The sequence below is a fragment of the Sciurus carolinensis genome, chromosome 14, assembly GCF_902686445.1.
Source record: "Sciurus carolinensis chromosome 14, mSciCar1.2, whole genome shotgun sequence".
NCBI classification, from domain to species: Eukaryota; Metazoa; Chordata; class Mammalia; order Rodentia; family Sciuridae; genus Sciurus; species Sciurus carolinensis.
Window position 1 is genome coordinate 14,224,232 of NC_062226.1, and position 27,966 is coordinate 14,252,197.

The 27,966-nt window shown below is 42.2% G+C and overlaps 1 protein-coding gene across 3 annotated transcripts in view; it reads left to right on the forward strand.

Annotated features, from left to right (window-relative positions):
- The window catches only part of Cdk5rap2 (CDK5 regulatory subunit associated protein 2), a 190,739-nt gene that overhangs the window by 22,820 nt on the left and 139,953 nt on the right, over nucleotides 1–27,966 (forward strand). For all 3 annotated transcript variants that reach the window (XM_047524618.1, XM_047524616.1, XM_047524617.1), the window contains exons 4-6: nucleotides 16,195–16,305; nucleotides 20,035–20,111; nucleotides 25,849–25,972. In XM_047524618.1, coding sequence (XP_047380574.1) covers nucleotides 16,195–16,305; nucleotides 20,035–20,111; nucleotides 25,849–25,972 — 312 coding nt within the window. The remainder of the gene's footprint in view (nucleotides 1–16,194; nucleotides 16,306–20,034; nucleotides 20,112–25,848; nucleotides 25,973–27,966) is intronic.

Here is a 27,966-nt window from a genome sequence, read left to right on the forward strand (position 1 = left end):
GCCCAAGGAGGGATTATATTCATTCAACAAACATGAAAATAAATAAGAAACGTGTATATAAATAAGATGAATGCAGATTGTGAACAGTTCTTGCCAGAATATAAGAATTGTGTGTTGGAGAGTGCCAGGGTGGGTGGAGGTGGCCACTCGAGGCAGGGTGGCTCGGCAGTGACATTTGAGCTGAGATGGGAGGGATGAGACCCAGCCACCTGGCTTTTATTACAGGAAGAAAATTGAAGGACAACAAGAGCTTGGTTTGTGAGAACCAGAAAGGAGGCCAGTGAGGCTGGAACACTGTGAACCTGCTGGAGAGGCAGCAGGAGCTAGATCTTGCAGCTCTTTGTGGCTGTGGCAGGGAGTTTGAGTCTGAGTGATGTGAAAAAACAATGGAAGGTTTAAGCAGGGCAGTGGTAGGAACAGAACTGACTCCGAAGCCTGCGTGGATCTCGTGACATTGTACTGCCATGACCGTCTGTCCATCCATCCACCCACTGGCTATTGTGCTGAATGCACAAGATGGCTGTGGCTCCCTGTCTCTCGGAGGGGTGGCAAGGAAGGCAGTAACCGTGGTGCAGTACACAGTGACCGTGTCTGTGCTGAGGAGAGTAGAGGGCGTGTGGAAGCATTTAGAAGGTCCCCAGCCCAGCAGAGAAGACTGCGAAACATGCTGCTTGTGTTTCATTTATTCATTTGGGCCTCTCTGGCTTTTGTGTGACCTTCTGAAGGCATATTTGCTTTTCTCTTATGTTTTTTTAAACTTCTTTACCTATAAATAGGACAAACATTCCTTCAAGTGTTAAGAAGAATTTTAGCATTATGTACAATGTGGGCATTCTAAGCAACTGCCATAAATATTTTATTGGTAGCTGAGTAATAGAATAAGTTTTCTTTATAGGAAGCATCTGGTGGGATAGACTTTTTTGTTTGAATGAATGTTTTATGTGCTGTTTCCTTAAAACATTTAAGAGGAGGCTTTAATGAGCCTACCAATTGTTTCATGTGCTGTTCTTGTTAGCCACAAAATTGAAATCATAAGCGGTGCTAACGAGAGGGCCAGGGGCAGACAGTTTGAAAATACGCTGAATGTAGAATATGCTTATCATTTGCTCCAGTCCTAAACCATGTTTATTAAAAAATATTATGTTATTCCAGTTACTTTTTAAAATGCTGAGAAGTACCCAATGAATGTATATAGGCGGAGAGGTACTAGCATCCAGTTCACATTTTGCTATATTTCATTTTAGTTATCTTCTTAAACAATTTTATTGAGATATAATTTACATAAAAGCACAATATTAAGCGGTCTGTGAATTTTGATAAATGTGTATGAACTATTGTAATCAAGGTAGTTTCTTTGTGTGCATGTGGACAGTTCTAGGCTCATGTAACAATCACCACAATCAGAATAAAGAACAGTTCCATAAAGCCAAAACATTCTCTTCTGGTGCTTCTTTGTGGTCAGACCCTCTCTTTGCCCCAAACCTCTTGGCAACTAATGTTCTGTTTTTCCATCCCTGTAATTTTACTTTTCCCAGAATGTCATTTAAATGGAATCGCACAGTGGGCAGTCTTTTGAGACTGGCTTCTTTGTCTTGGCACGTCTCTAAAATTCATTCCTGTCCCTGTGGATCATGGTTGTTGAGGACTGTTCCTATTTTGGATGCACACTGTTTGTCCGTTCACCCCGTGAAGGACATTTGGGTTCCTTCTAACTTTTGGTGATTAATAATAAAGCTGCAGTAAACATCTGTATGCAGGTTTTTGTGTGACCATAGGTTTTCATATATATTTTTAGGATAAACATCTAGTATTGCTGAGTCATATGGTAATTGTAGGTTTTTGGTAGGAAACTGCTGAAGGATTATCTGGCGTGACTGTGATTTTGCATTCCCGTGGCCAGAGGAGGGTTCCATTTGTTCCATGTTCTCATCAGAATTTGTATGGTCAATTAAAAAAAAAATCATCCATTCTGATAGGTGTGTATTGGCATTTCATTGTCATTTTAATTTGTATTTCCCTAAAAGTTGAAATGTTTAAAATCTTTTCTTGTTCCTATTTGCCATCTGTATTTCTTCTACTGTCACATTTCTGTTCAGATCTTTAGATAAAATGTTGAACAGGAATTGTGGGAGTGGATCTCCCTTTTATTACTGACCTTAGGGCAGTAGAATTCAGTTTTTCATCCTTAGTTAAGCATGTATTGTTTTTAATAGACGTATGGCGTTTTTTTTTTGTAGATGTCTTAGCAGATTAATGAAATTTCCTGTAATTACTAGTTTGCTATAATTCTGCACCCCCACCCCATGAATGGGGTTTATCCCATGCTTTTTCTGCATCTATTGATATGATTGTATTATTTTTTATTCTTTATGCTGTTGGTGTGGAGGATATTTTAGTCATTTTTTTCGCTGCTGTGACTAAAAGATCTGATCAGAACAATTTTAAAGGAGGAAAAGTTTATTTGAGAGATCTTAGTCCATAGAAGGCTGGCTCCATTCCTTGGGGCTCCAGGCGAGGCTGAACATCATGGTGGGAGAGTGGTGGAGGGAAGCAACTCACATGGTGATCAGGAAGCAGAGGGAGAGTCACCGGTCAGATACCAAGCCATGCCCCAATTTCCACCTCCTCCAGCCATACCCTACCCTTTAGTGACCACTCAGTTAATCCCTATCAGGGGATTAATTCATTGATTGGGCTAAGACTCTTGTGATCCAATCATTTCTCCTCCGAACCTACTTTCATTGTTTCATACCTGAGCTTTTGGGGGACTCCACATCCAAACCATAGTGGTGGATTACATGGGTTGACTTTCAGGTAGTGCATTAGTGAATTCGTTCTGTTTATGTTCATGAAGACTTTAGTCTGTAGTTTTCTTGTAATATTTCTGTCTAGTTTTAGTATTAGAGTAGTGCTGCCTTCATAAAAACAAGTGGGAAAGATTCTTCATTTTCTGATTTTTTTTTTGGTGGGGTGGGGACTGGGGATTGAACCCAGGGGTGCTTACCATTGAGGTATATCCTCAGCCCTTTTTATTTATTTTTTATTTTGAGACAGGGTCTCACTAAGTTGCTTAGGGTTTCACTAAGTTGCTGAGGCTGGCTTTGAACTTGTGACCCTCTTGCCTAAGCCTCTTATTACAGGTATGCGCCACTGTGCCTAGCTCTCATTTTCTGTTTTCTGGAGAAGATTGGGTGGACTTGGTATTGTTTTTCCTGTAAAGATTTGGTAAAAATCACTACTGAAATCATCTACATCTGAAGTTTTCTTTTTTGTAAGACTTTTAAGTACAAATTCAAATTTTACCAGGTTATCTTTTATTTGGTGAATCAGGTTATCTGATTCAGGTTATCTTTTATTTGGTGAATTTTGAATTGTTATTTCACTTAAGTTATCTAATTTATGTGCAGAGTTGCATACAATATTTCTTTCTTTATTAATTGTCATGGGATCTGTGTTGATGGACCCTCTTTCATTTTCTTTTGTCTTTCCTTTTCTTGGTACTGGGGATTGAATCCCAGGCCTCATGCATGCTAGGAAAGTGATCGACCACTGAACTATACCCTTAGCCCTCTTTCATTTTTTATATTAATAATTTGAGTCTTCTTTGTTCTTTGCCAGTCTTGCCAGTTATATGAGTTTCATTGATCATTTGAAAGAACCTGCTTTTAAAATTGATTTTTCTCCATTGTTTTTCTGGTTTCCATTTCACTGATTTCTGAAGTTTATTATTTCTTTCTTCTGCTCACTTTGGGTTCAGTTTGCTCTTTTTCTGGCATCTTAAGGTAGAAGCCTGGATTGATTTGAGACCTCCTTCTTTTCTAAAGCATTTGATAGTACACATTTCCCCATAGCGTTGATTTACCTACATTCCACAAATTTCAATATATTGTATTTTCATTTTTGTTTAATTCAAAATGTCTCCTAGTTTCCCTTGAGGCTTCCTCCTTGATCAATGAATTGTTTAGAAATGTGTCATTTAATGTCCAAGTATTTGGGAAATGTTCAGTTTTCTTTCTGTTATTGATTTTCAGTTTAGTTTCGTTATGGTCAGAGAACATAGTTTGGTTTCATTTCTTTTAAGTCTCTTAAGGTTTGTTTTGTGACCCAGGATATCTTATAAGCCTTCCGTGTTTGCTTGAGTTACTGGGTAGCATTTTTAAGATATAAGTCATCCTGCTGGTTGATACTATTGTTCGAATCTCATGTATTCCTACTGGTTTCTGGTCTACTTTTTTCTGTGGATTGAGAGAGGACTATTGATATCTCCAATTATACTTGAGGATTTGTCCATTTCTGCCTCCAGTTCTATTAATTTTTACTTCATGGATTTGAAGGCATGGTATTAGGTTTGTGTACGTTAGGACCTTAGGGCTTTTCATCATTATGTAATGTCCATCTTTGTCCTTGAATAATTCACTTTGCTTTGGAGTCTGCAGTTTCTGATGTTAATCACCATTTGAGGTTTCTTTTGTTTGGTGTTCACATGGTATGTATTTTTTTCCATTCTTTTACTTTTAACCTATCTCTGTCATATTTAAAGTGAGTTTCTTGTGTGTGGCATAAAACTGTTTTTAAAATCTGTTCTCATAGGCCCTGGGTTCAATCCCCAGCACCACCAAAAAAAAATCTGTTCTCACAAGCTCTGTATTTTAGTTGGTGTGTTTATTCCATTTACATTTAACATATATCAAAGCGTGCTTTGATTTAGACCTATCATTTTTAATTTGTTTTCTATTTTTCATTCTTTTGTGTCCCCTTTCAAACCTCTTTTAGGTCACTTGAATTATTTTTGTACTCCATTTAGACTTATGTGATTATTTTTGAACATATCTCTTTGTATAGTTTATTTAAAAACCATTAAAAATTTTTAGTGGGTACTTTTGAGATTATTCCACACTCCTACACACACACACATACACACGCACGCACGCACGCACGCACACGTACACGAGGAACTTTACTTTTCACCATAAGTAAGATGTGGAAATGTTACTGCTGCTCATTCCCAGTGTGTATTACGCCAGCATACCCTGAAACCCCTCCAGACTGTGTTACAGGCTTGCTTTCACCTGTCATGTGTAGAAGTTTCCAAGAGCTAGCTGCCTAGACGTTTACTACTTGCTTTTCTTTTCTCCCATTTCCAGAGTGTCATTTCCCTTCCGTCTGGAGAACTCCCTCTGTCACTTCTTTCAGAGCAGTCATGTGCTTTCCCTTCGTGTGAGAATGTCTTCATTTTACCTTCTTTTCTCAGGATATTTTTGGTGGATATAGAATTCTGCGTGGTGCGGTTTAATGTTCCCCCTGCCTCTGGCCTCCGTAGTTTTTTTAAAAAAAGTTTCAATTTGTTCTTTTTAGTTATACATCACAGTAGAATGTATTTTGACATATCATACATACATGGAGTATTTAGCCCCTGTAGTTTTTTTCTTTTTTAATAATTGTAGTTGTAGATGAACAGATCCTTTTATTTTATTTGTTTATTTTTATGTGTTGCTCAGAATGGAACCCAGTGCCTCACACATGCTAGGCAAGCACTCTACCACTGAGCCACAACCCCAGCCCCAGTCTAAAAATATCTGTTTGGCTCTTTTACGTTTCTTAACTAAGACTTTATATCTTTTTATTTATTTTTAAGACTGTTCATCCTTGTGTCTTGGATCATGGTTTTATCTGTTGCAAATATCTTAGACATTTAAGTTTAAGGTTTTTCCCTTTTGATATAGTCAAATGCATTTATTTTCTTTTCACAAAAACCTGACATTGACTTTATTATCCTTATGTTAGAATGAAGAACTCAAGGCTTAGAGAGGTAGCATGTCTAGAAGTCAGTATTAAAGAAGTATATTGAACTTATACTGTGTTGTCTCAAAGCCCCTGGTCTTTGTGGTTTGGCTGAGAACTGAGCTTGAGAAGTGACTTTGTGAATGGGAAGGGGACAACAGACACACGACTTTATGGTGTGGGCAGATACACAGGATCTAGTAAAATATCTGCTCTTTTTTCATAATACATACAGTCTTAGAAAAGAATGTATTCATTTATTATTACTTCAAATCTATTTTATTTTTTATTAAGGAATTTAAATGGTACAAAATTTAAGAGGTAAAAAGGGTAAAAAGCATGTGTTCACAGCCTCGAATATAATGTTTTAAATTATAGTCACCATTCTGTGCAGTAGCTCACTAGAGCCAATTACTTCTAACTGAAACTTTGTACCCTTTGACTAACATCTCTCCTTTCCCCATTTATACCCTCCCTCTCCTGCCTTTTATTTAAATGGTAACCTGCCATATATAATCTATGCTATAGTGTTATTTAATAATGAATCTTGATGATAATGTCCTATGAATAAGCCAGTAATCGCTCACTCTTTTTAACGACTTTATAATATTCCAACCAAGTGAATATACCATAATTTATTTAATGATGAACTAGTTGACTTTTTAAAAATTAATTTTTAAAATTTGTTCTAATTATATATGACAGTAGAATGCATTTATACATTTTGATAGATCATACATAAATGGAGTATAATTTCTCATTTTTCTGATTATACATATTGTAGGATCACATTGGTCATACATGTACTTGAGATAATAATGTCTGTTGCACTCTACTATCATTCCTACCCCCATATTCCTTCCTCTCCCTTCACTCCCCTCTACCTAATCTGAAGTAACTCTATTCTTTCTTAGCTATTCCCCGTGCCCCCCATGGTGAATTCGCATCTGCATATCAGAGAAAACATTCAGCCTTTGGTTTTTTGGGTTTGGCTTATTTCACTTAGCAACTGTTATTCTCCAACGACATCCATTTACCAGCAAATGCCATAATTTAATTCTTCTTTAAAGCTGAGTAGTATTCCATGGTGTGTATATATATACTACATTTTCTTTATCTCTTCATCTGTTGAAGGGCACCTAGGTTGGTTCCATAGTTTAGCTATTGTGAGTTGAGCTGCTATAAACATTGATGTGTCTATGTTTAAGTCCTTTGGATATAAATGAAGGGGTAGGATAGCTGGGTCAAATGGTGGGTCCATTCCAGGTGTTCTTAGGAATCTCCATACTGCTTTCCATAATGATTACAACTAGTTGACTTTTAATAATTTAAATTAACCATGAACTTTTTGACTTAAAAACATTTAGCCAGGTGCAGTGGTGCACACCTGTAATTTCTGCGACTGGGGAGTCTGAGACAGGAGGTTTGAGAGTTCAAAGCCAGCCTTAGCAAGAACAAGACCCAAAGCAACTCAGTGAGACCCTGTCTCTAAATAAAATACAAAATAGGGCTGGGGATGTTGCTCAGTGGTGAGTGCCCCTGAGTTTAAACCCCAGTAACCACCCCCACCTGCAAAAAAAAAAAAAAAAACTTTTAAAGCTGAAGTGCAACATACATATGGTAACATACACATGTGTGAACTAGTTCAGTGCGTTACCAAAAAAAGGCTGTGTACTGTAATCATCACCGATGGAAGAAATGAACCATTCAGCACCCAGACATCTCCTCCGCGGCTCCTTCCAGATGCCACCCACTTTTCCTCCCTAAAAGTGACCACTACCCTGGACTGATTTCCAGTCCCTTCCCAGCCTGTGCCTCTTTCTCTTTCTTTTTTTTTTTAAACTTGAAAGTCAAGTTTATTAAATATATTTACATATACACACTCATTAAAAACAGTGCCACAAAATACATAGGATGTTAATAGTAGTTATTGCTAAATAGTAGTATTATTGAGGATTTTTTTTTTTTAACATTGTATACACATGGGATACATCTTGTTTCTCTGTTTGTACATGGCGTCAAGGCATACCATTTGTGTAATCATAAATTTACATAGGGTAATGTTGTTTGATTCATTCTGTTATTTTTTCCCCTTCCCCCCCACCCCTCCCACCCCTCTTTTCCCTCTATACAGTCCTTCCTTCCTCCATTCTTGCCCCCTCCCTAACCCTAACTCTAACCCTAACACTAACCCCTCCCACCCCCCATTATGTGTCATCATCCACTTATTAGCAATATCATTCGTCCATTGGTTTTTTGAGATTGGCTTATCTCACTTAGCATGATATTCTCCAGTTTCATCCATTTGCCTGCAAATGCCATAATTTTATCATTCTTTATGGCTGAGTAATATTCCATTGTATATATACACCACATTTTCTTTATCCATTCATCAATTGAAGGACATCTAGGTTGGTTCCACAATATGGCTATTGTGAACTGAGCAGCTATGAACATTGATGTGGCTGTATCTCTGTAATATGCTGATTTTAAGTCCTTTGGGTATAGGCCAAGGAGTGGGATAGCTGGGTCAAATGGTGGTTCCATTCCAAGTTTTCTAAGGAGTCTCCACACTGCTTTCCAGAGTGGCTGCACTAATTTGCAGCCCCACCAGCAATGTAAGAGTGTACCTTTCTCCCCACATCCTCACCAACCCCTGTTCTTGCTTGTATTCTTGATAATTGCCATTCTAATTGGGGTGAGATGGAATCTTAGGGTGGTTTTGATTTGCATTTCTCTTATTACTAGAGATGTTGAACATTTTTCCATATGTTTGTTGATTGCTTGTAGATCTTCTTCTGTGAAGTGTCTATTCATTTCCTTAGCCCATTTGTCAATTGGATTATTTGCATTCTTGGTGTAGAGTTTTTTGAGTTCTTTATAGATTCTGGAGATTAGCGCTCTATCTGAAGTATGATTGGCAAAGATTTTCTCCCACTCTGTAGGCTCTTTCTTCGCATTGCTGATAGTTTCCTTTGCTGAGAGAAAGCTTTTTAGTTTGAATCTATCCCAGTTATTAATTCTTGCTTTTATTTCTTGTGCTATGGGAGTCCTGTTGAGGAAGTCAACATGTCAACAGCCGACATGTTGAAGCTCTGGACTTACTTTTTCTTCTATAAGATGCAAGGTCTCTGGTCTGATTCCGAGATCCTTAATCCATTTTGAGTTTAGTTTCATGCATGGTGAGAGATATGGGTTTAGTTTCATTCTGTTGCAAATGGATTTCCAGTTTTCCCAGCACCATTTGTTGAAGAGGCTATCTTTTCTCCATTGCATATTTTTGGCCCCTTTGTCTAGTATGAGAAAATTGTATTTATTTGGGTTTGTGTCCGTGTCCTCTATTCTGTACCATTGATTCACCTTTCTATTTTGGTACCAATACCATGCCGTTTTTGTTACTATTGCTTTGTAGTAGAGTTGAAGATGTGGTATTGCGATACCCCCTGCTTCACTCTTTCTGCCAAGGATTGCTTTAGCTATTCTGGGTTTTTTATTCTTCCAGATGAATTTCATGATTGCTTGCTCTATTTCTGTAAGGTACATCATTGGGATTTTAATTGGAATTGCATTGAATCTGTATAGCACTTTTGGTAGTATGGCCATTTTGACAATATTAATTCTTCCTATCCAAGAACATGGGAGATCTTTCCATCTTCTAAGGTTTTCTTTAATTTCTTTCTTTAGTGTTCTGTAGTTCTCATTGTAGAGGTCTTTCACCTCTTTTGTGAGATTGATTCCCAAGTATTTTATTTTTTTCGAAGCTATTGTGAATGGGGTAGTTATCCCGATTTCTCTTTCTGAAGATTCATCGCTTATGTATAAAAATGCCTTAGATTTATGTGCATTGATCTTATATCCCGCTACTTTACTGAATTCACTTATGAGATCTAAAAGTTTTCTGGTGGAATTTCCTGGTTCCTCTAAGTATACAATCATATCATCAGCAAATAGGGAGAGTTTGAGTTCTTTTCCTATTCGTATCCCTTTAATTTCTTTGGTCTGTCTAATTGCTCTGGCTAGAGTTTCAAGGATGATATTGAATAGAAGTGGTGAAAGAGGGCATCCCTGCCTTGTTCAGTTTTTAGAGGGAATGCTTTCAGTTTTTCACCATTTAGAATGATATTAGCCATAGGCTTAGCGTAGATGGCCTTTACAATGTTAAGGAATGTTCCCACTATCCCTATTTTTTCTAGTGTTTTGAGCATGAAGGGATGCTGTATTTTATCAAATGCTTTTTCTGCATCTATTGAAATAATCATGTGATTCTTGACTTTAAGTCTATTGATATGGTGAATTACATTTATTGATTTCCTGATGTTGAACCAACCTTGCATCCCTGGGATGAAACCCACTTGATCATGGTGCACTATCTTTTTAATATGTTTTTGTATGCAATTTGCTAAAATTTTGTTGAGAATTTTTGCGTCGATGTTCATTAAGGATATTGGTCTGAAATTTTCGTTCTTCAATGTGTCTCTGTCTGGTTTAGGTATCAGGGTAATATTGGCTTCATAGAATGAGTTTGGGAGGGTTCCCTCCTCTTCTATTTTATGGAATACTTTGAGAAGTATTGGAATGAGCTCTTCTTTAAAGGTTTTGTAGAAGTCGGCTGAGAACCCATCTGGTCCTGGACTTTTCTTTGTTGGTATGCTATTGATGACTTCTTCTATTTCATTACTTGAAATTGGTCTATTTAAATTGTGTATGTCCTCCTCGTTCAGTTTAGGCAATTCATATGTCTCTAGAAACCTGTTGATGTCTTCAAAATTTTCTATTTTGTTGGAGTATAGATTTTCAAAATAGCTTCTAATTATGTTTTGTAATTCACTCGTGTCTGTTGTGATATTTCCTTGTTCATTCCGAATTTTAGTGATTTGGGTTTTCTCTCATCTTCTCTTTGTTAGTGTGGCTAAAGGTTTATCAATTTTGTTTATTTTTTCGAAGAACCAACTATTTATTTTGTCAATTTTTTGTATTGTTTCTTTTGTTTCAATTTCGTTGATTTCAGCTCTGAGTTTGACTATTTCCTGTCTTCTACTACTTTTGGTGTTGGTCTGTTCTTCTTTTTCTAGGGCTTTGAGCTGTAGTGTCAGGTCGTTTATTTTTTGAGTTTTACTTCTTTTATTAAATGCGCTCCATGAAATAAATCTTCCTCTAAGTACTGCTTTCATAGTGTCCCAGAGATTTTGATATGATGTTTCTTTGTTCTCGTTTACCTCTAAGAATTTTTTAATTTCCTTCCTAATATCTTCTGTTATCCATTCATCATATAATAGCATATTGTTTAATCTCCAGGTGTTGGAGTAGTTTCTGTTTTTTACTCTTTCATTTATTTCTAACTTCAATCCATTATGATCTGATAGAATACAAGGTAGTGTCTCTATCTTCTTGTATTTGCTGACATTAGCTTTGTGGTATAATATATGGTCTATTTTAGAGAAGGATCCATGTGCTGCTGAGAAGAAAGTGTATTCGCTCTTGGTTGGATGGTATATTCTATAAATGTCTGTTAAGTCTAAATTATTGATTGTGTTATTGAGATCTATGGTTTCTTTGTTCAATTTTTGTTTGGAAGATCTGTCCAGTGGTGAGAGAGGCGTGTTAAAATCACCTCGTATTATTGTGTTATGGACTATTTGGTTTCTAAAATTGAGAAGGATTTGTTTAACATACATGGATGAGCCACTGTTTGGGGCATAGATGTTTATGATTGTTATATCTTGCTGATTTATGCTTCCCTTAAGCAGTATGAAATGTCTTTCTTTATCCCTTCTGACTAACATTGGCTTGAAGTCCACATTATCTGAAATGAGGATGGATACTCCAGCTTTTTTGCTGAGTCCATGTGCATGGTATGTTTTTTCCCATCCTTTCACCTTTAGTCTATGGGTATCTCTTTCTATGAGGTGAGTCTCTTGCAGGCAACATATTGTTGGATCTTTCTTTTTAATCCAATCCGCCAGTCTATGTCTTTTGATTGATGAATTCAGGCCATTAACATTCAGGGTTATTATTGAGATATGATTTGTATTCCCGGTCATTTGGTTCATATTTAAAATTTTATTTATTTATTTATTTATTTTTTGACACATCTTGGTTCCTCCTTTATTTGACAGTTCCTTTAGGGTAATTCCTCCCTTTGCTGATGATATGCTTCTTTGTTTTTTATCTCTTCCTCATGAAATACTTTGCTGAGAATGTTCTGTAATGCTGGCTTTCTTTTTGTAAATTCTTTTAGCTTTTGTTTATCATGGAATGATTTTATTTCATCGTCAAATTTGAAGGTAAGTTTTGCTGGATATAAGATTCTTGGTTGGCATCCATTTTCTTTCAGAGCTTGAAAAATGTTGTTCCAGGCCCTTCTAGCTTTTAGGGTCTGGATTGAAAAATCTGCTGATATCTGTATTGGTTTCCCCCTGAATGTAATTTGGTTCTTTTCTCTCACAGCCTTTAAAATTCTGTCTTTATTTTGTATGTGAGGTATTTTCATTATAATGTGCCTTGATGTGGGTCTGTTGTAATTTTGTGTATTTGGAGTCCTATAAGCCTCTTGGACTTGATTTTCCATTTCATTCTTCAGATTTGGGAAATTTTCTGATATTATTTCATTGAATAGGTTATTCATTCCTTTGGTTTGTTTCTCTAAGCCTTCCTCAATCCCAATAATTCTCAAATTTGGCCTTTTCATGATATCCCATAGTTCTTGCAGATTCTGTTCATGATTTCTTACCATCTTCTCTGTTTGTTCAACTTTGTTTTCGAGGTTAAATATTTTGTCTTCAATATCTGAAGTTCTGTCTTCCAGGTGTTCTATCCTATTGGTTATGCTTTCTATGGAGTTCTTAATTTGGTTTATTGTTTCCTTCATTTCAAGGATTTCTGTTTGTTTTTTTTTCAATATCTCTAACTCTTTATTGAAATGATCTTTTGCTTCCTGTATTTGCTCTTTTAACTGTTGATTGGTGCTATCATTCAATGCCTGCATTTGCTCTTTCATCTCATCATTCAATGCCTGCATTTGCTCTTTCATCTCATCGTTTGCTTCCCTAATCATTTTAATTATATACATTCTGAACTCCCTTTCTGTCATTTCTTCTGCCATGCTGTCGTTGGATTTTATTGATGTAACATCTAGATTTGTTTGGGGCATTTTCTTCCCTTGTTTTCTCATATTGTTCAGGAATCAGTGGGTCATTAAGATATTGCAGATTTCCTCTATCGACTTATAATGTCCTTGAAGATTGCTAGTATATCCCCTCTTATCCTTCAGTAGCCTGAAGTCTTGGAGGAAGTTGATAATGCGGAGCTCCACGAAGAAGCTGCCTCTCTAGGGGTGGTGACCCTCAGGTGGTGTATATTCCCTGCTAGTGGGCAGAGGTGCCTCCACTTGTTGACCAATGGTCATTCAACAGGGAACTAGGCTGCGGTCTGAGGCAAGTCCTGTTTGTGCCTGTGTCTCTGGTTTTACCGTCCCTGTGGGAAACCTCACCTGGCAGGGAAGACTCACCCAGTGGGGACGTCTTGCTGATCAGTTCCCCTCCTAGAGGTTCCCCTGAATCTACAACTACCACCTGGGTTGGGCTGTCTTCCCCTGCAACGTTCCCAGGGGCCCGGACCTACCTCCTGGGCCTGGGAGCCTCACCCTTCGCAGGCGAGTCTCCTTAGGCTGCCTCTCCCAGAGAATCTGCCCGCAGTCCTGGAAACTTCGCTCCACCCCTAGGCGTGTCTCTGTGCGGCTCTTCCAGCAAGAAGCCACCTAGCTCCTGGGACCCTGCTCTGCACCTAATCGCCTGGCTATGCGGCCCCTCCTCTGAGCCGCCACCTGGAGCCCCGTACAATAGCTCCGATACCCAGAGACCCGCCACACACCTCCTCCTCCGGACAGCGGCCGGGTTTCCGACATAGTCACTAGGAGCCCAAGCAATTCACTTCGCGTCTCCTCCTCCCACCAACCGCCCGTAGCCCTAGGCAGTCACTCCAAGTCCAAGTGACCCGCCCTGTTTCTCCTCCTCCTCCTCGGGGTAGCCCCCCAGGTGTTCAGGAGCAGTGGCTCCGAGACCAAGTGACCCACCACGCTCCTCCTCCAGGCAGGCCACCGGTGTTCAGGAGCGGTTGTTTTTAGTCCAATCAACTCACCACTTGCCTCCTCCTCTGGCAACCGCCTGTGGCTCTGATGCAGTTACTCCTAGACCAAGTGACCTGCCGAGCTCCTCCTCCAGGCAGGCCACCGGTGTTCAGGAGCTGTTGTTCTGAGTTCAAACAGCTCGCCATGCAGCTCCTCCTCTGGCAACTGCCCGTGGCTCTGATGCAGTCACTCCTAGACCAAGTGACCCGCCGCGCTCCTCCTCCAGGCAGGCCACCGGTGTTCTGGAGCGGTGGTTCTGAGTTCAAACAGCTCGCCACGCAGCTCCTCCTTTGGCAACCGCCTGTAGCTCTGACGCAGTCACTCCTAGACCAAGCGACCCGCCGCGCTTCTCCTCTTCCTCCGGGCAACCCCCCCCCGTGTTCAGACGCGGTCGTTCTGGGTCTAAACAGCTCGCCACGCAGCTCCTCCTCAGGCAGCCGCCCGGAGCCCCAGTGGTTGCTCAGAGTCCAAGCGCTGTGCTGAGCCGCCTCCTCTACGATGATCCCAGTTGTCCGTGTTTACCGCTCCAGGAGGGGGAGGGGCGTCTCGCCGGGCAACTCTACTTCACAAAGTTCCCTGTGTTCCGGGGCTACCGCCCCATCCGGGACGCCTCCCCAACAGGAGAGACTCACCCGGCGGCTTTGAGTTGGTCCCAAGTCTCTCACTATCTCCTCTTTTGAATCTTGCGTCCTGGAGCAACGTGAAATGCAGCCGCCCCCTAGTCTGCCATCTTGAAACCCTTCTGTCTTTCTCTTTCTTATGGTGCTAAGGAAGGGTATCTTTTTGTAAGGCAGAGACTCAAAGGTAAGTGAAGCAGAGAAGGAGAAGGTGGGGGACAGTGGCAGGACTTGGAAAACATTGAGCTATTTAAGCAGCAGACATGAATACTTGAGGGAGCTGGTTTGTGTGTATTCTGTTCTTGGAGTTAGGTTAGCCATCTCAGAAAATCTTGCAGACCAACCAAATCAAAGAAATCAAATATTTTCTTTGGGCAGTGAGGTTTAGTGACAGATTATAGTCACTGGAGACACCACAGGGTGGGAGTCCCGGCTCTTAGCTGGTGGTGTGGTCTTGGATCACGGGTACAGCTGGGTGTGTTTTCACCGTGTGCTTCAGGACCGAGAGACTGTGGACACCAATCTAGGCCAGTGCTTGTTGACCTAATAGGTTCTCAGGATCAGCCCTCTTCATGTGCCCCACAACCAACTTTTAATTTTGACAAATTTCAAACTTGTGGAAAAGTTGTAAAATGGTACAGCAGTCTAAAATCTTCATCCAGATTCAACAGTTAATAATTTTTACATTTGCTCTCTCCCTGTTTCCTCTCTCCCTACTCATTAGTTGCAGACATCATGACACCCCCTTAGTACTTCAGCATATGTCTCTTCCTTAGGATCTTATCCTACAAGATCATAATGCTGTAATCTGATAGCAGGTTATTACCATCATCATATAACTGTTTTTTTAGTTGAGATTCTGTTGCACTTAGTAGTCATGCTTCTTTAACCTCCATTTATTTACAGGAGTTCCTCCACCCTTTCACCTTAACTTGTCATTAGACGGTTGGAAGAGTTCAGGTCTGTTGTTTTGCAGAATGTCCTTCAACTTAAATTTGTGACTCCTCTCGATTAGATTTAGGTTAATGGCTGTAGACAGGAGCACTTTACATAGAATTAATTGCTCTCACTGATTTATTTCAGTAGAAACGTGATGTCAGTTTGTCCCATCAATGGTGATAATAGATATATTTTCTTGATTAAGCTGATATACACAAGATTTTTAAGTTGTAAAGGTACCTTTTCCTTTGTAGGTACTAATCCATCTGTGGGAGAATATCTTGGGACTGAATATCCTGTTTTCTAGTGATTTTTCACCTGATGCCTTATATTACCTGAATTAATTATTACTTTAGAAGTTGCATGATGGTGATTGTCTGCTCCTGTTGTTCTTAATTTGTTTACTGGATTCCATTTGTAGAGGAGAGCCCCTTCTTCCTTCCCTTGCTTTCCCGTCTCATTCCATCTAATGTGGGCTCATGAATTTTTTCTTTATTTAGTTGTTCTTTATTTCTGTCATTTTTCGTTTTGGTGCTCAAATTGTTCTAAATTTGGCTGCTGGGACCTACTTGATTCTTCTGGGTTGATATAACTGTAGCAAAGGTAAACTCTGGTATTTAACATTTGAATTCATTTTGTATCCTGGGAGCTGTGGGGATTAATGCAGGACCCGTCAGTTAGATGCGCTGCCTTTTGTTTGCTTTAGATAACCCTTCTGTGTTCATTTCCCAGCAAATCACCGAGTTGAAGAAAGAAAACTTTAACCTGAAGCTCCGCATCTATTTCCTGGAGGAGAGAATGCAGCAGGAACTTGATGTCCCCACTGAACATGTCTACAAAACTGTGAGTGGCCCCCTTTGCTGCCTTCTCTTCTGTCTGTTCTCACAGTCATCCCAAGCAGATATTTGATTGATGTTTGTTCTTAGAGTCAGCATGATAGATGGACCTGCTTTCACTCAATTTGGATTGATTATGGGGAGCATAAAGATGCTAGGCTGACCCTCATATTAAGCAAAGAGGCACATGATTAATTTTAAGGAAGTTCCTTACTCTCTTTTAAACGTCAGAATTTTGAGTCACTGTCTTTATTTCAGTTGCCTTTTTATAATTATTTATTTGGAAATAGGCAGTGGAATGGTAGAAAGTCCTGCTGTTACCAATTAACTGGGGTAACATCAGGCAAGTCACTTTACTCCCTGGGCCTGTTTCCAGAATTGAGTGATAATCCCTGTGTCATAGAGTTGTTTGTGTGGATTAAAAAGGGATGACAGATGAAACGCTCCAGCACACAGTCAGTGCTGGACAATAATCAGCATGGTCTTATCAAGGCTTCCTTTGGCCACCCAAAGTTAGTTTTGTCAGTTTTTCTGTGATTTGACTCTTCTGTATTCCCTTGCTCTCACTTAGAACTGTCAGGAGAAAAAAAAAAAGTCTATTCCTATTTGAAGTCTTGACCTGGAGGTCTTTATCTGAAAACAAACCTTGGCTCTGAAAGTTGAAAAAGGAACTTGGCTTTCTTGAAAAGACATGAGTATAAACAATATTTCGGTGCCCATTTTTTAGCTTTTTCTGGTAGATTAGCCCTTGGCCTGGGAATTATTCCATCTTTTCTCCTCTGAAGTTTGTACCAGTTGAAACTTTTGAGGAGGAAAAAGAACTCTCCTTGAATTTCAGTGGAGGGACTTAAATGGACTTTTTTTGAAGAGGGATTGTTCTGTCCTCAGCCTTGCAGGAATTGAAAACCTCCCTTCTCCCTGAAGGCACAGTTTTCTTCCTTCGTAGGGGTGGGGTGCACAGATGGCAAGGCTGTCCCCTTTTCCTGAAGGGAGTGGTGATGCAATCAGAATCTGAAAGAAAGAGCGGTCGTCTGAAGCGTTTTTTGTGTGAGTGTTGTGGTCACAAATCTTGGAACTCCTGGGGTGATCACGGGCCAAGCTGTAGCAGGTGCCTGTCAGGCTTGGTCCTGGCTTTTGTGCGTCCAGGACAGCCCTGTGCAGTGGCGGTTGTCCTCGTCTTATGGGGGAGGAAACAGGCTCAGGGAAGATCAGTAATTGGTCGATATCTTGAGTGCAGAGATGCTGCCTCTCTGACCCATCGTCTGTGTTGATGGGCGGATAGTTACCTTCCCCACCCCCGGTTACCTTTGTGAGTAGGTGCCCATGATTCAGAACTCAAAAAACGTAAAAGCTACATACTGCAAAGACACTCTTATCTCCTGGGCCCCTATTTCTAATCAATATTATTGATTGATTGAGTGTGTGTAAACCTGTTGTACATAAGAACACGCACGTTCTGCGCTGTGCCTTGCATTTTTTACTTAATGATATCTTAGCTATCTTTTCTTTTCTTTCCTTTTTTTTTTTTTTTGGTAGCAGGGATTAAACCCAGGGGTACTTAACCACTGAGCCACATCCCCAGCCCTTTATTTATTTTTTTAGATTTTGAGAAGGATCTCACCAAGTGCTTATGGACTTCTGTAAGTTGCTGAGGCTGAACTTGGGATCCTCTTGCCACTGGGATTTTAGGCCTGTGCCACTGTGCCCAGCACTTAGATATCTTTTCTTAATAGTATTTTAAAGACTTTACTTGTTTTTTAAATAGCTTTATAATAGTTCATTTATAAGTAAACTTATAAAGAGTCCTGACTTTTGGTTTGGAAATCATCATCTTTTGTGTAGGCTTATAACCTGAGATATTGGGCCTGGGAAGAACAGTCTCATGGCCATGTCAGGCCTCCGTGTTTAAATCTGCTGGGCTGGGGCCGTTGGCTCATCGGAAAACAAAGCTCTTAGAATATATAGTGTCCGCTCATCACTGCAGCCCTGTGTGCTGCCCTTCTGAGAGCTGGAGAAGGTGCCCTGCGTCTGGAGAGTTTCCACACTTTTCACAGAGCCACACTTCAGGCACTCAGTGTCCTAGCCTGTCGCAAAGGTCAGTGTCCTTTAGAAAACGTTGTGCCCCATAGATGACATCTTCACTTCTGTTGTGTACAGTGAAGAGAGTAATGCTTGCTTCTCTGCTGTGTGCGTCAGTCAGTCCTCGGAGCCCCTCGCGTGTGGGCTTTGTGCTTTCCACTTGACATCCAGGGTCTGAGAGGAGCTCTCTCACCCTGACCGTGTGCTGGAGAACAGGCGCAGGCCATACCTCCAGATTTGGGCCCCTGGAGAGCATGAAGGCAGGCCTGGGTCGGTCGGTTTGCTCCAGGGTCCTCAGTGTTTCTCCTGTCACAGGCACAGGGTAGGTGCCTGCAATGGGAAGGAGTGAAAAGCCAGTGTCCGCTGACCGTGGTCTCCTCCTGGGGAGTGTACAGGTGGAATTGAAAGCTGTGGCTCCTTCTGCTCCCATGTCCAGGACTTGGATTATGTCAGTACTTTCAACCTGGAGTGACAGTTTGGCAGGAAGAAGGGAGGAACATCCTCTGAGATTGTAAATTTTACTGGAAAATAATAATATTATTATTATTAATTGTTACTATTATTACTATTATTATTATTATTTGGTACTTGGGATTGAACTCAGGGATGCTTTGCCACTGAGCTATATCTCCAGTCCTTTTTTAAAAATTTGAGACAGGGTCTAAATTGCTGAGGGTGTCACTAAGTTGATGGACTTGTGATCCTCCTGCCTCAGCCTTCCTAGTCTTTGAGATTATAGGTACGTGCCGCCACACCTGGCTTGTTATTTTTATTTGAAATAATACATGTGTCATGGAGTAGAATATAAAATTGTTATTAATTATTAAAGTAAAACAGGAGAGTGAATTTAGAGAAATCTTGGATTTATGGCAGTCCTCTGCAAACTCTGCACCCTGAGCCCCTATCTCTGCTGCATGCATCATCCTGAAATTCTGTCTGGGATAGATGTGGGGATAGGTTTGGGAAGCCCACCTCTGCTCCACTGTCTCACATTGTGTTCCATCTGCCTAAGATCCTTTCTGAATCTCATGTGAGTTGTGGTGTGTGAGGATGATGTGTGACTTGCTTTGTTCCTGTCAATTAAGAGCACATTGGAGAACACTGTTCCTTAGCATCAGTCTGCTCCGTGCAGTGTGGCTTTTTTGTGAGTGCCCCAAAATCTTATATCTAAGCCAGACAGACCATGATGTGGACTCCCACTTATCCATTCACAGTTTTTATTTATTTTGTGTAAGCTCTAGCATGTTCCCACTGCTACAACCACCACATGCATGATTGTAAACAACCAGAAGTAATTGCCTTGGAATGGTAAAAGCAAACTGTAAATTTGCCTGGTGGAAGGCAAACAATTTTTAAATCAGCCTCACTTGTATGACATTTATGCCTCGATATTTGAATGCTCTGGCTGTTAGAAGCTTGCAGCATTTACATAATTGTTCCAAGTCTTGAGAAACCCAGGGCTTTTTTTTGAGACCACCAGTGTTTAATAATTCCCTTTTCCCTGTGCCTTGAGGCTAATGAGGGCTTCGGATCTAACATCTGCTGTTAAAAGCGTCACTGGGTCTGTCGCTGGGTCTGCTGTGTGAGTGGTCTGCCCACCATCGATGAGGTTGTGAATCTTACATTGCTTCTTTTCCTTCTCTCTCTTGTCTGGAAGAACATTGAGCTCAAGGTGGAAGTAGAAAGTCTGAAGCGGGAGCTCCAGGAGAGAGAGCAGCTGCTCATCAAAGCCTCGTGAGTACTGTCCTGCCGCCACGCTGGGAGGTCACAGGGCTTCTCCTGGTGGGCACTAGGCTGCTCAGTAACACAGAACCAACTGCTTTTCTAAGCCACTTGTTCTCTGACTGGCCTCCAAGGACTCCAAGGAGGAGTCCTTTATTTAATTACTGATTTTTCAATGAACTAACACAGAAAAACGAACAGGTCTTAGGTGCAGCATGATGAGTTTTCACAAAGCAGACACACCTGGGGAACCATCGGACCAGGAGGCAGAACATTACAGGCTTCAGAAGCCTCCTGGTGCTTCCCCCTAAGGTAACTACCGTTCTGGCCTCTCTTGTCACGACTGCTGAGTTCTACCCGGTTCTTAACTTTATATAATTGTAATCATACAATAATGTATTCTTTCATGTCTAGCTTATTTCCTCAGCAATATGTTTGTGAGATTCATCTGTTGGTAATTATGTCAGTGGCTCATTCATTCTCATTGCTGTAAAAGTCAAGGGGACTTGAAGGGGTCCTGGTGGGCGAGGCAGGGAGGCAGAGAGTGGGGCTTCAACTAGAGTAACTATTAAAAAAAAATATGCTATTTGTACTAGGATCATGGTAATGTTTTGTTTGAAAGGGGTTCTTTAAAAAAGATTTCAAACATTTTGGTATTTCCATTAATTAGTTCAATATTCAAACATTCCTGTATTTGTTGAACAGCAGTCACAGTTCAGAGAACACAGCCTGCAGTCGGCTGGTTCTCCATCCGTCTATCAGCATTTATTACGTAATGACTTGGGTCACATACCGAGGCTCTGAGGAGAGACACCCCACTCCCAGAACTCACTGGAGCTGGCTGAGTGGACCCTCCTGGGAACAAGTGGAGCGTGGAGGGCATTTTGGAGGGAAGTTGGGCTAAGTTGGGCTCCAAGAGAGGGGAATGGGACTTGCCATGGCTGCCTCACTGAGGCGGTGAAAGCTCAGGTGGGCACGCTCCATTTATCCTGGCAGCAGGGCTCCTGCTGGGCGTGGTGGGCTCTTCAGCTCGGGGCACAGCTGCTCTGTGCCAGGCCAGGATAATTCCTTTCATTCCACAGTCCTGTAGCTGGAGGTTGGCCTGTGTCAGCTTTGAGCAGAGTAGAGGTTCCCAGGCCCGGGCTCCTCCTCTGAGGCATGCTGAACTTGCACAGGCAGCATTTTCTGAATGTGTAAATGAATTAATAAATATAAGCAGATTGAAAGTTCTCGTTGGTATTTATTTATTTTTGGAAGCACGTCATTCTCGGCGGTGAGGCGAATCTACTTTCCTAGGCCTGAAGATCGGTAATAGAATTTGGTGTGTTTCCTGCTCACAGCTGGCCCTGCAGCCTTGACCAGGCCTTGACCAGGCCTTCTCGTTGGCTGAGTGTGTGCCCGGGGAAATCCCAACTGACAAGGGCTCCTGTGCGCGCCTCAGGGCCAGCACACAGCATGGAGTGATGGGGCCTTGCACACACGTTTGTACGCACACATTTCCAGTCTGCCTAGCCTGGTGTTCCAGGCCCTTTGTGGTCTGACCGGCAGACGCTGTGCTGGTTGTGTGGACTGTTGTGTGCTGCACTGGACAAGGTTCCTGAGGATGCAGAGGTGATGATGAGGCTTGTGTTCTAGTGGAGGCGATGGTGGTAAAGTATTTACAATAATAAATGTATGAATGCAAATTGGGAAAGAGCTAGAAGGAGAAAATAAAGGAAGCCATGAGAGTTTAGAGCTGTGGGAGTAGGTATGTAGGTACGTACCAGGTGACCCTGTGAGGTGGCACTTGAAATGAAATCTGAGGCATACGTAGGAATTCGGCAGGTGACTGGAGGGAGAAGGGTTGAAGGAGAGGGAATGCATGTCCGAGGAAATGAGAAGACCAGGACCCTAGTGATTTTGGACCCTAAGATCACATGAGCAAGTGACACAGCCAAGAGTTTTGCTCTGGAGAAGGTCACGCAGCATGCTGGGTGGGAAGCGGGTGGTGGAAGAAGTGCTAGTGGAAGCAGGGAGGCCAGTTAGGACGTGATCCAGTAGGCAAGGTGAGAACCAAGTACTGAGTGGTGGCGGCGGGGAGGACACTTAGGAAGCAAAGCCAGCCGGCCTCAGTGGATGAGGAGGCGAGGCCAAGGCTGATGCCTCCCTGGGGTTCAGAGCATGAGCTCTGCTCAGGATCGTTGCTGGGACTTCACCACTTCAGTCTCCTCTCCGCCAGCTCTGCCCTCGCGCGTTGAGGGCGCCACCGATGCTCCTGTTCTGTTGCTCTGTCCTCGCCCTGGCGGGCTCTTCCCCTTCTTCTCTCCCCAGCCCAGTGCCTTTCCTGCTGCCTCGCCCTTCATAAGGTCTGCAGCGGTCACAAGAGGCTCTTCCAGTCCGCATCAGTCTCTTCACAGACTTTCTGGCACGAAATGACAAGTCCATGTGCGTAGCACTTTTGAGGTTGAGAACACTTTCACATCCATTTATGTTCCATCGTTCTTCTGAGCTGAGCAAATCTCACGAGGTGCCCTCATTTTATAGAGGAGGGAACTGGGGCCTGGTGACGGAAGGGCTATGACCCCTGGTCAGAAAGATCAGAACTGGGGTTAGTTCCCGGACGTGGCACTCAGCCACAGGCTTCAGATTGTTGTTTTTGATTTTCATGCGTGGACACAGCATACGTGTAGCATCTCCATGGCTGTCCAGTGCCAGCATCCCCCCCATACTGCACGGCGAGCCTTCTCCAGCAGCACCATCATAGTGGAAGCCTGATGGAAGATCACCTTTACTAACATGCCTCCCTCAGCTCTCTTTTCCAGTGTATGATTTTTGGTGAGGGTGGAAGATGGGACCTACTATAGGGAAAGCCCTTGCTTTTCCCTGAGAACTATAATTAGAAGGGAAAGAATCTAGAGAGATTGTTGAGGATTCGGGATAATGAGAAGAGAGCTGGGATGTAGCTTCATGGTAGAGTGCCTGCTCAGTGTGTTCACTGGGAAAAAAAATAAGGAGGGTAGTGTTTCTAGAAAGTTCTTTCTTATGTTGGGTAGAAAGCTGGATTAAACCCATTTCCCTGTAATCTCCCTAATCTCCCTGTTAGCCCAGAGTCTATAAGAAAAGAAAGGGTAGAAGGAGGGAACTAACAAGATTTAGATTCTGCTTTGTCCCAAACCCTGTTCCTGGCACTTAACATGCTTTTTTGCTTTTGATCTTTGTAACAGTTATGTAAGGCAGCCAGTGTTCCATTTGAGTGAAGAGAAAACTGAGGCTCAGAGGAGAGGGGGAACTTGCCTGAGTTGGTCACTGAGCTGGGTCTGATCTGGCTCCAGAGCCCACTCTGCCTTGCTGTGAAATAAACATATGTGTTTGCTGGTTTTCCATTGTTATATTTATCAGTTACAATAAGGGGGCATTAAAAACAAAAGCAGTCATATTGTTGGGAGTAAATTTTATCTCTGTAGCTTTAAAACACAAACAAAAAATAATAATTCCATTAGCAGAGGAAAATTGTACCATACTGCTGAGTATAAATTTTATTGCTACAGTAACTGTAAAATACAAAGATGATAAATGAAAAGTTGGAACATTTATTATTGGGAATATATTTTATTGGTATAACTAAAACACAAACAAACTGAATAATACCAGTAGTTGTTAAAAATTGTAGTCAGCCTCTTGACAGTGTATATGATTCAGGCTGTAAAATGTCAAGGTTGGATGGAGACTGGCGGGGGGATACTGTGCTCTGGTGGGTGGGGTGAGGGCAGGGGTCGCAGAGGGGTGTGATTTTACAGTGGAGGCTCCATAAAGCCCCAGGGGTAAGATGTTTGTGAGCTGCTGGTAGCAGGAACTTGGGGCTAGAAAAACCCTCTGTCTGGGCTCAGGATGGAGGGCACATGTGGCATCCTTTCAGCCCTCTCTTGCCCCTCGAGGAGCCTTAGAAGTGATCGTGAGTCACTGTGAGTTTGAGCGAGTACTGATCCAGAAATGAGTTAAAGGAGAGGATGCTGAGGACACTTAATGGCATTAATCAGGAGGTGGAAATGATGGCCCTGGTTCTGGGGGGCGGGTGAGCTATTCTCAGCTCAGACCCCAGCAGAGGGATGGCAGCAGACCTCCCGCAGCAGCTCAGCAGGGGCCAGGGCTGCTCTGGCCTCAGAGGCAGCAGCCTCTGCCTAGTGCAGAGCACTCACATCCAGGGGGAGAGGCACCTGCACGTTAGCCATTAATTCTAAGAGGTAATCATCTCATTTTTCACATGAGGAAACTGAGGTGTAACAGGTAATTTACTGAGGCTAGGTAATGCACCCAGAGTCATGCTGGCAATAGAATAGAGCAAGCATGTGGAAGCAGATCTGTCCGGCCTTGGAGCCTGAGTTCTTTACTTCCAGTGTTCACACTGAATTCCATTAACATGATATCATGACCCGGGGCCTTCTCAAGCCTTATTGAGAAAAGGAAAAAATAGATATAAATAAGGTCCTTATTTGCCGGCAACTCCAGATTGGCCCTCTTGACTCTCTATTGTTCTTGGTAAGGAGGTCACATGGCCTGGACCTGTGAGTGCCTGATCACAGGACTCTCTGTTGGGGAAATTTTATACACCCTTAAAGTAGGGCATGGGAGGCTAGTGGTGAAGACATTTTTTTCTGTTGCAGTTTTTCTGAGAAACCAGCTTTAGGTGGAGCCATTTCCTCTGTTATCCTGCCTTCTAGAAACCTGCAATCATTTAGAAATCCGACAGAGTCTGAGTCTGAGTCTACAGATTGGTGTCTGACGCTCTTTTCTCGTGGTGTCAGTGGTTGTGGCCCAGATCTGGCGTGGGTGCCGTCCCCACACTGATTGTCCTGCAGAAAGGATATTCCCAGGGGCCGTAGCAGTGGCCTTGTGTATTTGGTGTCATCTCCTCTTTTGCTCTGAGAGGTAGCTTGAGCTCCAGCAGATGGACTGAGCTGTACTTAAGGTGCTGTTCCCTCTTGTTTGTACAGCATGACACTGCTGTCCTTAGCCCTGTAGGTGCACTTTGGTTGCATATTGCTCCTTGGCACGTTGGATGTCAGGCCAGCTTTCCTGTACCCCTGGTGGATGTGACCTCTGCTTGTCTGAGAGCTTCCTGGTGGAAAATCTGGCAGTAACTTTTCATGAGTCTTAAAAGTGTGCTTGCCCTTTGACCCACCGATTCCCTTCCTGGGAATCTACCCCCAGGAAATCACTGGATGGTAAATGTACAAGGGTGCTCCTATCCTAACACCATTGGGCATATTAAACAATGACACTAATGTTCATTGAATGCTTACTTTGTTCTAGTTGCTGTTCTCAGATTTTTATGAATATTATCAAACATGTTAAATCAGAAAGTTTAAATATTTAATATATAAGGAATTGATTTAATAAATCATAATATATTTCATACTGTGAGCTGATAGGTAGCTTTTAAAATGATGCTCTAGATTTTTATTTATTGACCCAGAAGAATGTTTATAGTGTATTAAGTAATAAGGTCAGTTTACTGATATGTATTAAATGGCTTCTTTGTATACAAAATGTCTGAAAGGCTACATACTCACATGTCGACTTAATTGACAACATTATGCACGAGTCTTACCTTTTCTTATCTTTGTTTTGAAATTACATTAAAAAAGAAGCAGCAGCTTGGCTTAGGGAGGTGGGAAAAATGACTAACAGATATTCCTCGTCTCTTGGAAGCTGCCGAAGTTCCTGTCAGACTGTCACCCTAATGTGTTTTGCCCTCTGCCTCTTTCTGCAGCAAAGCCGTTGAGAGCTTAGCAGAAGGGGGTGGCTCTGAAATTCAGCGGGTGAAAGAAGATGCTCGGAAGAAGGTGCAGCAGGTGGAAGATCTCCTCACCCAGAGGATACTCCTTCTGGAAGGGGCAAGTCTGCAGGCTGGAGGGACGGCTTCGCACTGTGGGTTGACGAGTGATGGGCTGGCAACGGTGTTGCTCCTGGACTGCCAGAGTTTCAACGGGCGCCACAGCCACCCTCACCCTTATCGAGCGTCTCCTGGGTTCCCTCCCTATTTTAGGCACTTCACATTTATAATTCATAACCATTCTACCCCGAGAGCTGGCTGCCGTTGTTTTCATTCCCACATGAGACACTGAGGTTCACCAAGAAATACAGGTCCAAGTTAAACCCTGGGTTTAGACCCGTGACTCCTGGGTTTTAAGCCTGTGCTCTTTTAACCACACCGCTCTGCTTACTGTCTAGCTTGGTCCTTGCATTATAAAGATGAGGAAGCTGAGGCCCAGAGAAGGGGAATGTCTGCCTAGCCTGAAGCTCGCTGAGCCTGAACTGGATCTCCTGGCTGTAGCCATGCCTGCCTGTCCAGCTCCTGTCGCCCCTGCCCGCCTCCTCCCAGCCACCCTGCCAGTGCTCACTGACTGTCCTTTCTCTTCGAGGCCCTGTGTGTAACTTCTCCTTCAGCTTGTTCTCAATTATATGTTCCCTGTGATGGAAGTCAGAATGCTTCCTGGCTAAAAAAGTCCTGTGTCCTGGGTCTTATAAAGTTTTCCTCCATTTTAACTAATATTGAATAATGTGGGTCAAGCATCCTTATCTGAAATGCTTGGGATCAAAAGTGATTTTGATTTGGGGTTTTCTTTGGATTTTGTAATATTTTAAGTTATATAATGAGATATCTTGGGGATGGGACTCAAGTCTAAATAGGCAGTCCATTTATATTTCACATTTACTTTATATACATAGCCTGAGGATAATTTTATACAATATTTTTAGTGTACTTGTGTTTTGACTGACCCATCACATGAGGTCAGGTGTGGAATTTTCCACTTTTGACATCATGTTGGTCCTCAGACGTTTCAATTTTGGAGCATTTCAGAGTTTGGATTTTTGGATTAGGGATTCTCAAACTGTATTACTTAATTTCTGGTCTTTGGAGTTGTCTTATTTCAGTTTTTCTGCCTGGAACTCTGGTATCTTTTTAGTGGATACAAAGAGAAATGACTCCCAAAGGCACTTCTGGATATAAAAAGCAGAGGCTGTACCTTGCAGCTCGCGGTTGTCCATTCAGGCTGTGCACATCAGCTCTTGTCCTCCCTTGGGGCACGTAGATCTTACGCTCTGCGAGAAACTAGTCTAAGCCAAAAGTGGAAGAGCGGGATCTTTGAAAGAGGGACTTTATGGAGTTTAGTGAAAATATAATGATGATGCTTTCAAGTGACGTGGCTGTTGACTTGCCACCTGGTTTCCCCATTGCATGCTTCCCAGTGTTTCCGGGTGCCAGAACCCTGGTACTTGCTGTCTTTTTCACCTTGGATGAGGCATTTTCCTTTCCCGCGCCTCTGCCTCCGTGAAGCAGGGAGAGTGACACCTGCTTTAGTGTACAAGCATAACAAGAGGGGCTGAACCAGCAGTCTGTGGAGGGCTGGCCGTTGGGCGGGGCACCCTTGCACGCTGCCTGTGTACATGGACTTGGTCAGTCCTTTCAGTAAACTGAGGGGGTAAATAGTTTCACCATCCTTTTTCTCCTTCTTTCTTTCTTTCTAAACAGAGGATGAAGCAGGCAGAGTGGCTGAGTCATGGCTCCAGTTCCTGGGCGAACACGTCCAGTGTTCTGGCTGCCAACCCGCATTCTAGAATGCTGTTCTGTACCATTTTGGTTATAACATTTTAGGGTTGCTGAGGATTAAATGTGATATAAATAAAGCTTCTTGCTCAGAGCCTGGCATTTAGTAGGCACTTAGTAAATAGCAGGCTTTGTTGTTTGTTGTCTTAGAATATGGGCGATGATTTTTGCCAGCTTTCATTGAGACTAACAGGCAAACCTCCTGGGGAGACAGGCTGGGGGAGGGAAAGGGCAGGGAGAAGGAAGCCAGCACTTTTAGAGCTTCCTGTGGTACAACAG